General features: G+C 39.9%; 1 protein-coding gene across 7 annotated transcripts in view; it reads right to left on the reverse strand.

Moving 5' to 3' along the window:
• The window catches only part of LOC121284983 (serine/threonine-protein phosphatase 6 regulatory ankyrin repeat subunit B-like), a 194,991-nt gene that overhangs the window by 95,935 nt on the left and 86,209 nt on the right, over positions 1-12,847 (reverse strand). For all 7 annotated transcript variants that reach the window (XM_041201025.1, XM_041201024.1, XM_041201023.1 and 4 more), the window contains exon 5: positions 3,763-3,963. In XM_041201025.1, the coding sequence (XP_041056959.1) occupies positions 3,763-3,963 (201 nt within the window). The remainder of the gene's footprint in view (positions 1-3,762; positions 3,964-12,847) is intronic.

Here is a 12,847-nt window from a genome sequence, read left to right on the forward strand (position 1 = left end):
TCTTGAATCTAGAGAACATTGGAAAATTATGACATGGAAACAGGAATAGGCCATTTAGTCCCTGGAACCTGAGCCATCATTCAATAAGAGCATGGCTGACCTGCAAACTGACACCACAAACCCACCTCTGCCCCAGTCCTTTTAATACCTTTGGTTAACAAAAACCTACCAATCTCAGATTTAAAATTAACAATTGATCTAGCATCAATTGCCATTTATGGAAGAAAAGTCTAAACCTCTACCACCCTACATGTGCAGAAGTATTTCCCAAGTTAACTCCTGAACGGTCTGGCTGCAATTGTTAGACATGACCAGAATTTTCTGGTGCTGTCATGGAAGGACTCAACGCAGGAGATGCGGCGGCCCAGCCCAAAGTCCACTAACTTTTGGCGGGGTCAGATGATCCCAGCAGTGGGCAGGGCTGGAAAATCCCACCCTATGTCCCCTGGTGCTTGACACACTGACCAGAAGAAATAGTTTCTCCTGATCTACCCTATCTTTTCCTCAAATCAAATCAAATCTAATCCTTAAATCAAATCAACCCTCAACCTTCTAAATTTGAGGGAATACAATGTGATATAAAAACTCGTATTCCATTGGCCTTTGATTATTTTCTGTACCTGTCCATGATGGTTTAATGATTTGCGTACCTGGACCCTCAAGTATCTTTGGACTGCCACCGTTCCTAGCTTTCAGAGCTGATCTCATTCAAACATACAAAATTCTTACAGGGCTTGACAAGGTAGATGCAGGAAGCATGTTTTCCTGGGCTGGGAAGTCTAGAACCAGTGGACAGAGTCTCAGAATAAGAGGCAGGCCATTTAGGACTGAAATGAAGAGGAATTTCTTCACTCAGAGGATGGTGAATATTTGAAACTCTCTGCCCCAGAGGGCTATGTTCAGTCGTTGAGTATGTTCACAACTGAAATCAATATATTTCTACATATCAAAAATATCAAGGGATACAGGGATAGTGCTGGAAAACTCTATTCAAGTAGAAGCTCTCATCTTCTCATGATGATCTCATTTAGTGGCAAAGCGGGCCAGAAGGGCTGAATGACCTGCTCCTGCTCCTATTTCTTATGTTATTTTGCCACTTACATTGTACCCTGTTCTAACCATTTTAGGTCCTAAGTGGATGGTCTCACATTTGCCTACATTGAAATCCATTTGTCAAAGTTTTTCCCCATTCACTTTAATTACCAATATCGCTTATAATTTTGCACTTTCATTTACACTGCTTATAATGCCACCTAATTTTGTAACATCAGCAGATCTGGAAATGTGGTTTTCTACCCCATCATCTCAGATGTTAATAAATACAGTGAATAGTTGAGGCCCCAACACAGATCTTTGCAGGACACCACTAGTCTCAACCTACCCATTGTCCCTACTCTCTGTCAACTGCAGTTGAGCAAATTTCCGAACCAGCTCAACAATTTGTCTTCAGTTCCATGGGAGTCAACTTTAGCAAAAGGTCCTGCATGAGGAACTTTATCAAAAAGTCTTATGAAAATCCATATAAATAGCAGAGATATTCTCCAGCAAGGGTCAAAATATATTTTCCTCCCCCACCCCACCCCCTGACCCCAAGGGTTCTTCTTGAGATTTTCTCAAGGGCTACTTTTTGATTTTCAGGGACTCCTTTTTCATTCTCACTAACCCTTTTATTAGGTGATGCAGTCATCTAATAACATTAAAAAAAAACACAAATGCAGAAGGTAAAGAGTTTCCTACTTTAGACAGAGAGAATAGCACAAATACCTCATTAATTGCCCTTGAACTGAATTGGCTTGCTAGACATTTCAAAGGGTAGTTAAGAGTCAACCGCATTACTATGGATCTGGAGTAACATCTCAGCCATGCTGGGTAAGGTCAGCAGATTGCCTTCCCTAAAGGACATTATTGAAATGGATGGGTTTTTATGACAATCGATGATAGATTCATGCTCACAATTACTAAACTAGCTTTCAATTCCAGATTTTATTAATTGAGTTTAAATTTTACCAGTTTCTGTGGTGGGATTTGAACCCCTGCCCCCAAAGCAATAGCTTGGGCCTCTGGATTACTCATCCAGTGACATTATCACAATACCACCGTCTCCAACTTGGAATCTATAAATAAGATGTTTTTGTCTATTAGAAATAAATCTCCCATACTCCATAACCCAAAATGAAAATTCTAACTACTTGGCACAAGGTAATTATTGGGAATAAGTATCACATCTGCAGACCCTTTTAAAAATCAATTGCATGCAACTAGCACCCTCAAACATTCCTTGGTTTTGTTTTGCCAGTTTCAGGTTTCTTACCTCTCCTTACTTCTGTTTATAGTATTGACAAACACATCGGGATACTGACTTCCAGAGGTCCAAATGTGCAACAAGGGGACACACACAAATTAATTCTGCAGCACCAAGCTTACCATCACATAATAAATGTTTTAATACACATATACTTCACATTTCAGTGATTCTTTTCCAAGCTAATGCACCTCTTCACATGATCATCCATGCTTTAACGAGGCATCATTTTCAAGGGGCGTGCCTTGCTCCTGACCACCCTCTTTTTCCTGATAGAATTGTAAGAATTTTGCTACTGACTCTGACATCCCTTGCAAACTTTTCATGCTCCTTTTTTTGAGCTCTTAATGTTTTGTCACCCTTTGCTGTTCTTTCTATCTTGCCCATTCACCAGATTCTGTGCTACTTTTTGCATTTCTATATGCTCTTTCTTTTAGTTTCAGATTGTCTTTTACCTCTTCAGTTGTCCATTGCTCTCTTTTTAACAAAAGAGCTCTTGCCCCTTAGGGGTATACACTGGTTCTGCATCACATTAAATTTTTGAACAAGCCCCATTGATCCTCTTTATTTTATCCATTAACGGACTTGCCCTGTTTACTTTGGAGGGTCTTTGTCTCATCCCACTGAAGATAGCCTTACCAAAATCTAGAATATTAGTATCTGTTTTGCATTGCTTCCTTTCAAACACGACACTGAACTCAATCATATTATATCGTTAATAGAAAAGCATTCACGCACCATTAGGCTGTGAACAAAACCAGACTCATTGCTCATTACTAAATCTAATTTACATGCCCCCTTGTTGAGTAATTTGGCTGCAGTTCCCTGGCCTGTTAGGAAATGCAAAGAGGGGACCATTAGGTTCTGGAGATTTGTCTATCTTAAGTCTCATTATTTTCTCTGTTACCATCTTTCTACTTACATTAAATCCACTAAAGATGCTCCTTTTAATTTATTTTTAGATTTGCTTGTATCATTGATATTTTTTGTTCCCTACCTCCACTGTGAAAAATGGTGAATAATTACAGATCCACTGTGAATACAGATCCTCTGTGAAATACAGACTCCACTGTGAATAATTACAGACTTAGCAGTAACAAGTCTGCAATTTCATATTATCCATTATAGTCTTCCCTGCAACTGCCTTTCCTACTCTCTTCCTCATATTTATAAAGACTTATGCTCTGAGCTTATCCTTTGCAAGTTTCTTCATATTCCCTTTCTTTCATTCTGTTATAGTTGCAGCTCTTCCAATTCACTAGATTTTTACTTTACCCTACAACAGCATCAATCAGTTCAGCCTACGTTCTTAGTTAATTACATAAATCTTTAAAGGATTGAAAATGCAGGCTTGAAAACCTTAACTGTTGACTATAGCATAAGCATCTACTTGCAAGTGCAAATCTCCATTTCCACTTTCTCACTTTCAAACTATGCAATAGCAGGAAAGTTTGACATACCTCTATATGTCCATTGAGTGCAGCATGATGTAAGGCTGTCCTGCCTCCTCTATCAGAAACATTGACGCTGCTAAGCAATGGAATGATTGCTTCTGCACACTTCATTGCCTTGTTTGCAGCAGCTACATGCAATGGTGTCTGCCAATTTTTGTCACGGGCATTAACATCTGCAGAGTGCTTGATCAAAACGTGGACTGCTTCCTGAAAGAATCAGCATTTCTTAAGACACAAGGGTAGTTAAAACACAAGACATTGTATTACCTAAACCAACCCAACTTTACATCTATTGCAAGAGCAAAGTACTGATGCTGGAAATCTGAAATGAAAACAGAAAATACAGGAAAAATTCATCAGATCTGGTAGTATCTGTGGAGCGAGAAACAGGATTTATGTTTCGGTGATGTCGGTGACCCTTCGACAGAACTGGGTGTGTTTAGAGAAGTAACAGTCTTTTGATTCAACAACAGCTTATATTTTCATACAGCGCCTTTAATAGAAAACATCTCGAGGCACTTCACAGGAGTATTGTAAAACATAATGTGACAACGAGCCGCAGAGATATTAGAGCAGATGACAAAAAGCTTGGTCTGAGAGGTAGGTTTTAAGGAGTATTTTAAAAGGAGGAAAAAGTGTGGAAGAGGTGCAGAGATGTAGGGTATTCCAGAGCTTAGGGCCTAGACAACTGAAGGTGTGACCATCAGTAGTGGAGCCATTAAAATCGGGGTGCTCAAGAGGTCAGAATTAGAGGAGCAGAGATACCTGCGAGGGTTATGAGACTGAAGATGATTACAGAGATAGGGAAAAGCAGGGCCATGGGGCTATTTAAATAAAGAATGATCATTTTAAATCAAGATGGCACTCTACAGCCTTTCAGACTCAACATCGAGTACAACAATTTCATAATCTTCACCCTTTTTTTTGGTTACAGCTTTTGGTGCTAATTCTGCTTTTCCCCCTGTTTACACCTCCACGAGACACAACTTTTGTTTCTTTACTTGTCCCATTACGATCACTTTTTGCCTTGCATTATCATCTCTTTTGTCATTTAATCTTTCCTGCCTTCCACCTTATCAGACCTTCCCATTTGTCCTTCCTTCCTGTCCTCCTCCACTTTCCCTGCCTTACTTTAAAACTCAAAGACTGATCCATTGATGCTAAGCACTCCCAGTTCTGACGAAGGGTCACTGACCTGAAGAATTAGTTGTTTCTCTCTCCACGGATGCTGCCAGACCTGTGAGTATTTCTAGAATTTTATCTTTTTATTTCACATCTGTTTTTATTTCACAGTTGTAAGAAATCAGTAGCACTGCTCATTTACTTCCCTCTTTTTTTTATCTATCACAGAGGCTTATCTCTATGCCACGTATTTAAAACAAAAAAAGCAAGGAATTGTTTGCTATCCAGTTTACAATACATATGCTGGGTCTATGAGCATGACTTAAACTATGCATCTACAAGAGTGTTTCACTACTTCCAGAATAATGATGTCAACTGAAGGCCTAACTGCAACCAAATATTAAATATAAATACTGGTAACTGATTAAGGGCTAGCCTTTGCAATGTTTCTCCACAATAAAAAAACAAGTATGCCGAACAGAAGCTGTATTTTACCATTCCAAAACCTGTCGCAGTTCTATGTAATATTTCCAAAATGTTTTACTTCAAAGTTAAATATATCCTAATGCTATAGAGGTCAGTGTTTTCAAACCCTGGTGTGGCTCGAACAGTGGTGCCTCAATCAAATTATCAGATTCATCTAAGGTAATGATATTGTTCAGAGAGTACAAGGAACTAGGAACTAAATTAAAAAACAGCACCTCGAGGGTTACTCTAGATTATAACACTACCCACACGCAAATTAATGTAGAGGTAAGTAGATTAACAGGGTAAGCACATGGTTGAAGGAGTGGTGTGAGAGAGAGAGGTTTCTATTTCATGGGGCACTGACACCAGTATTGGGAAAGGAAGGGGAACAACCATCGGGGTACATTTATACAAAGTACTAATTAGGGCACACCTGGAGTACTGTGACCAGTTCTGGACATCACCCCTTAGGAAGAATATAGTGGGCTTGGAGGGGGTGCAGCGTAGATTTGCCAGAATGATAATTGAACTCCAAGGATTAAATTACAAGGAGAGATTACACAAACCAGGGTTGTATTTCCTGTAATTTAGAAGGTTAAAGGATGGTTTTATAGAAGTTTAAGGGGAACAGTAAGGGTAGAAAGAAAGAAATCCCTCTGTTTGGGGTGCCTAAGACGAGAGGGTAGAGTCTTAAAGTTAGAGCCAAATCTTTCAGGAATGAAATTAGAAAATGCTTCCACACACAAAAGGTGGTAGAAGTTTGGAACTGTCTTCCACAAACTGCAATTGATGGGGGGTCAATTGTTCATTTTAAATCGAAGATTGATAGGCTTTTGTTAACCAAAGGTATTAAGGAATATGGGGCAAAAATAGATGTTTGGAATTAGGTCACAGATTAGCCCTAATATCTTTGTATGGCAGAACAGGTTTAAGGGGCTAATTTGCCTACTCCTGTTCCTATGTTAATCTGAAATTCACGGTACAGATTCTCTCTTATCAGATGCTAACCATAGAAAGCCAGAATGTGAATAAAAACTAAATTAGGAACAACTAGTTTAAAAAAGTCAATTTAAATCAGTTCCAAAAGTTGCCATTAGTGATGAACACACAAGTCACAAAACGATTCAAGTAAAATTTATATTCAAAAGCCACCTTCAATTTCAAATAATTTCAGCAGTTCTCAATGCTTATACCAAGGATATTTGATAAATCTGCTGCTGTTTTGAGAGAATCACACTCAAATGAAAATCCAAGGTAAGCAGAAGGCATTTAGGCTGTTTTTCCTTTTTGCTTCTATCACACTTAAGTCATGTTTGCTTTGAGGAATAAAATCTATGAGGGATGGCAAGTACAACTATAGCTCACTATTTCATTTTCAGAAACATACACAGTCGTAGAATACAAGTCTTGCCACCATACTGAACCAATCTGTACTCATGAAAATGGTGCTCAATGCAGCCAGAGTGTGCCAGTGGTGAAAGGAGTGAACGTTTGAGGTGGTGAATGAGACTCCAATCAAGTGGGTTGCTTTATTCTGATAGTTTCATGCTTCTGGAGTGTTGATGGGGCTACGCTCATCCAAGCAAATGATGAATATTCCCATCACAATCCTGATGGGCCATGTAATTGGGGGAAAGGCTTTGGGGAGTCAGATGGTGAGTTTCTCACCAGAGTATTTATGTGGCTTATCCTGTTAAGGTTCTGGTCAATGATGACCCTCAAGATATTGATGATGAGGGATTTAGCAATGGTAATACCATTGAAAATCAAGATTTTCTTTTGTTGGAAATGTTTATTGTCTGGCACTTGCATGGTCTGAATGTTACTTGTCACTTACCAGCCCAAGCCTGAATATTGCCCCAATCTTGTTAAATATGGTCACAGAGTGCTTCATTATCTGAGAAGTTGCAAATGGAACTGAACATTGCCCTGGGGAACTCTAACAGCAATTTCCAGAGCTGACATGATTGGATTCCTACAACCACAACCAACTTTATTTTTACTAGGTATGATTCCAGCCAGTGGAGAGTTTTCCACCAATTCCCATTTTCTTCAATTTTAATAGGTCTCCTTGATGCCACACTCCATCAAATGCTGCTATGATATCAAAAGTAGTCACTATCACTTCACCTCTTGAATTCAGCTCTTTGGTCCATGGTTGGACCAAGACTGTAATGAGGACAGGAGCTGAGCATTGATGAGCAGGTTATTGGTGAGTAGGTGCTGATTGACAGCACAGTTGACAACACCTGCCATCTCTTTGTTGATGCTTGGTATAAGATTGATGGGTCAGTTACATTCTGTGCCCTTGCTACCCTCAGCGTTTCCTCCAAATGGTACTCAACATGGAAGAGTACAGCTTCATTAACTTAGTAGTGGGTAATCAGCAAGAGGTTCCCTTGCCCATTCTTGATTTGATGCAATAAGACTTCATGGGGTCCAGAGTCAATGTTGAGAACTTCCAGGGTCACTCCTTCCTGACTGTTAACCACTGTGTTGCCCACTTTGGTGGGTCTGTCCTACTGGTGGGAAAGGGCATACCCAGGGATGTTGATGGAGGAGCCTGGAACGTTGGCTGAAAGGAATGATCGGTGACAACGTGGGAGAGCTCCCCCAATTTTGGCACAAGTCCCCACATGTCAGTCAGGATGATTTTGCAGGGTCACCTTGGCTGGGTATGCCTTTGTAATTTCTGGTGCCTGAGTTGATGCTAGGTGATACATCTGGTTTTGTTCTCAGTACACTTTTTTGTTGCAGTTTAATACAACTCAGTGGTTTGCTAGATCATTTCAGAGGGAAGGTAAGAGCCACCACATAGCTGTGGGTCAACCAGGTAAGGACAGCAAAGTTCCTTCTCTAAAGGACATTAGTGGACTAGGTGGATCTTTACAACAATTTGGTTGTTACGTGGTCAACATTCCTGATACCAGATTTTTATTCCAGATTTGTTTAATTAGCAGGAGTAGGCCACTCAAGCCTGCTTTACCATTCAGTAAGATCATGGCTGATGTGAATGTAGCCTCAACCTCACACTCCTGACTACTCCCTATAACCTTTCACCCCTTGTTAATCAAGAATCTATCTAGCTATTTCTTAAAAAATATTCAAAGGCTCTGCTTCCACTGCCTTTCGAGGAAGACAGTTCCAAAGACTCTCAACCTGCAGAAAATAATTCTCCTCATCTCTGTCTTAAATGACTGGCCCCTTATTTTTAAACAGGCACCCCCAGTTCTAGATTCTCCCACAAGAGAAAAAATCTGCTCCACATCCACCCTGTCAAGATCCCTGAGGATCAGAAAGGTTTCAATTAAGTCGCCTCTGACTCTTCTAAATTTCAGTGGATACAAGCCTAACCTGTCCAGCCTTTCCTCATAAGACAACTCTCCCATTCCTGATATTAGTCGAGTAAACCTTGTCTGAATTGCTTCCAACACATTTACATCTTTCTTTAAATAAGGAGGCCAGTACTGTACACAATACTCCAGATGTGGTCTCATCAATGCCCTGTACAACTGAAGCCTAACTCCCTACTTTTGTAATCAATTCCCTTCACAATAAATGATAACATTCTATTAGCTTTCCTAATTACCTGCTGTACCAGTATACTAACCTTCTGGGATTCATGCACTAGGATACCCAGGTCCCTCTGAATCTCAGAGCTCTGCAATCTCTCACCATTTAGATAATAAGTTTCTTTTTTTATTCTTTCTGCCAAAATGAACGATTTCACATTTCCCCACATTGTAATCCATTTGCCAGATCTTTGCTCACTCACTTAACCTATCCAGGTCACTTTGAGGCCTTCTCATGTCCTCTTCACAATTTACTTTCCTATCTTTGTGTCATCGGCAAATTTAGCAACCATTCCTTCGGTTCCTTCATCCAAGCCATTTATGTAAACTGTAAAAAGTTAAGATCCCAGTGGTGATCCATGTGGCACACCACTCGTCACATTCTGCCAACCAGAAAAATACCCATTTATGCCCACCCTCTGCTTCCTGTTAGCTAACCAATCTTCTACCCATGCCAATATATTACCCCCCTACACCATGAGCTTTTATTTTCTGTAATAATCTTTGATGTAGCACTTCATCAAATGTCTTCTGGAAATCTAAGTACGGTACATCCACCAGTTCCCCTTTATCCACAGCACATGTGACTTCTTCAAAGAACTCCAATGAATTGGCTAAACATGATTTCCCTTTTACAAGACCATGTTGACTCTGCCTGATTGCCTTGAATTTTTCTAAGTGCCCTGCTAGAACATCTTTAATAATAGCTTCTAACATTTCCCCTATGACAGATGTTAGGCAAACTGACCTGTAGTTTCCTGCTTTCTGTCTCCCTCCCTTTTTGAAAAAAGGAGTTACAAATGCTATTTTCCAATCTAATGGGACATTCCCCAAACCTAGGGAATTTTGGAAAATTAAAATCAATGCATCAACTATCTCACTAGCCACTTTTTTCAAGACCTTAGGGTGAAGTCGATCCAGACTTGGGAATTTGTCAGCCTGCAGCCCCAACAATTTGCTTAATACCATTTCCCTGCTGATTGTAATTTTCCCAAGTTCCTCCCTCCCTTCCATTTCCTGATTTACAGCTATTTCCAGGATGTTACTTGTGTCTTCTATGGTGAAGACCGAAGCAAAATACCGGTTTAATTCATCCGCTATCTCCCTACTTTCCGTTATCAATTCCCAGATGCACTTTCTATAGGACCAATGCACACTTTTTTTTTAACTCTTTCCTTATTTCCTATAGAAACTCTTACTATCCATCTTTACATTACTAACTAGCTTTCTCTCATACACTAATTTTTCCCTCCATTAATCTTTCAGTCACTCTTTCCTGTTTTTTATATTCTTTCCAACCTTCTGACCTGCCACCTGTCTTTGCATAATTATATGCTTAATGGATTTAAATTCCCCACCTGCCATGGTGGGATTTGGACTCATGTTTGCTGATCCATCATCCAGTCTTCTGGATTACTAGCCCAATAACATAGGGTGTGGTAGCATCGTGGTTAAGGTACTTTGAGTCAGTCAGGTGGGGGCATTGTAAGTTTAAGTGGACAGATAAACATGTTAAATTAAGGGCCTCCCTCATCACTACTTATATTTGTATGGAATTTAATAAGATTCAGCTATCATTCCTGACTGTGCTGTGGTTGCCGATCTCAGCCAGGATAGCAGTAGGTGCACATTTAACTTGATACCCAGGGCTAAGAACAGGATTAAAATACTAGTCAAGATTTCCACTCCTTACCCAGCAACTCTTCCAGAAAATGCACGTGATCAGATAAATAAAGAATTATGCTCAATTTTCACATTTGCAGCAATTCAACTGCCTTGCAGCATTCACTTTTAAGGAACAAGTATTTGGGTGAAGTACCAGATGATACCTTGTGACTATACAAATAATATCCCAAGAAGAATGGGCGTCTTTAGGAAACAGGGGGAATTAAAATGCACACCAGTCCTCTCATTGATGGTACATGTCACATAAATTACATTTTAGGAGTACAGGAATTTTAAGATGGCTGAGTGTTAAATATATCATATATTGTAGTACAGAGACACACAAATCAAAAAGGTTCTAGATTCAGTATTCAGAATAAAAAAAGAGCACCAAGAGTTAAGGCATTCGGGAAAGATAGGGAAGCAAAGAAGAGGAGGGGTGAGAGTATTCATTAAGGAGTTTAAAATATGATGTCCTAGAGGGATCAAAGACAGAATCTAAGCTGTTTCTGCTTGTAAAAGGATCAAGAACGAGGGGGCACAGATTTAAAGTGATTTGCAAAAGAAACAAATGTGACATGAGAAAAAACTTTTCCGCACAACAAGTGGTTCAGGTCTGGATTGTTCTGCCTGGAAGTGTGGTGGAAGCAGGTTCAATCAAGGCATTCCAGACGGCATTAAGTGATTATTTGAATAGGAACAATGTGCAGGGGTACAGGGAAAAGGCAGGGCAATGGCACTAGGTCATCATTCTCACTTGGAGAGCCGGTGCAGACATGATGGACCGAATGGCCTCCTTTTGTACCATTAAAATTCTGTGATTCTATTTATTTGGAGTTAAGAAACAATTGACGTGTCATTACACTACTGAGCATGCTTTAGAGGCCACCAACTGATGGGAAAGGTGTACAGGAACAAATTTGCAAGGAAATTACAGAGAGATGCAAAAACTATTGAGTAGTTATAATGGGGGAACTTTAATTATCCTAACATAGTTTGGGATAATAGTAGTAACGGGCAAAGAGGGAGAAGAGTTTTTGAAGTGCATTCAGGAGAATTTTCTAGATCAGCATGTTTCCAGCTCAATGAGGAAGGAGACTTTGCTGCATCTGGTTCTGGGGAATGAGGCGAGTCAAGTGGATCAACCGTCAGTAGGGGAACATTTAGCAGACACTGATCACAGTATGATAAGGGTTAGGTTGGCTATAGAAAAGGATAGGGAGCAATCAAGTAAAAATAATTAGTTGGGTGAAGGTCAGAATAGATCTGACACAGGTAAATTGGAATCATAGATTGGCAGGCACAACTGTAACAGAACAATGGCCTTTAAAGAGGAGATAGTTTGAATACAGTCAAGGTACATTTTCATGAGGAGGGAAAGATAGGACAAACAAAACCAGAGCTCCCTGGATGATGGAAGAGATAGCGAGCAAGATGAAGCTGAATAAGGCAGTGTATGACAGATGTCAAGTTAATAACAAGTGAGAACCAGGCTGAATATAGAAAGTTCAGAGAAGAAGTGAGAAAAGAAATAAGAGAAGCAGAGAAAGACTATGAAACTAGCAGCTAACATGAAAGAGAATCTAAACACTTTCTACTGGCATATAAAACGTAAAGGGTCATGAAAAGGAGTGGGGCCAATTTGGGACCAAAAAAGGGGACTATGCATAAAGCAGAGGACATAGCTGAGGCACTAACTAAGTATTTTGCATCTGAAAAATGAAGTAGTTAAGTCACCAGATAAGCCAAAATTTGTTATAAAGAGGTATTGGAAAGGTCAGCTCTACTTAAAATTGATAAGTCACCAGGACCAGATGAGATGCATCCAAGGATACTGAGGGAATTAAGGGTGGAAACTGTGATGGCACTGGCCATAATCTTTCAATCCTCCTTAGATTAGGGGTGGTGCCAGTGGACTGAAGAATTGCAAATGTTACACTTATGTTCAAAAAGAAGTGCAAGAATAAGACCAGCAACCACAGGCCAGTCAGCTTAACCTCTGTGGCGGGAAAGTTTTTAGAAACAAGCCTTTTTAATGACATAACAGAGAGGGTTGATGAGGGCAATGTAGTTGACGTGGTGTACACAGACTTCTAAAAGGTTTTTGATAAAATGCCAGATACAAACTTGTCAGCAAAGGTAAAGCCCATGGAATAAAAGGGACAGTGGCAGCAATGTAGTTGGCTGAATGACATGAAGCAGACAGTTGTCATGGACATTTGCTTTTTTTATTTGGAGTGGAAGAAAATACATAGTGAGGCTTT

This window comes from Carcharodon carcharias, chromosome 12 (assembly GCF_017639515.1).
Source record: "Carcharodon carcharias isolate sCarCar2 chromosome 12, sCarCar2.pri, whole genome shotgun sequence".
Lineage (NCBI taxonomy): Eukaryota > Metazoa > Chordata > Chondrichthyes > Lamniformes > Lamnidae > Carcharodon > Carcharodon carcharias.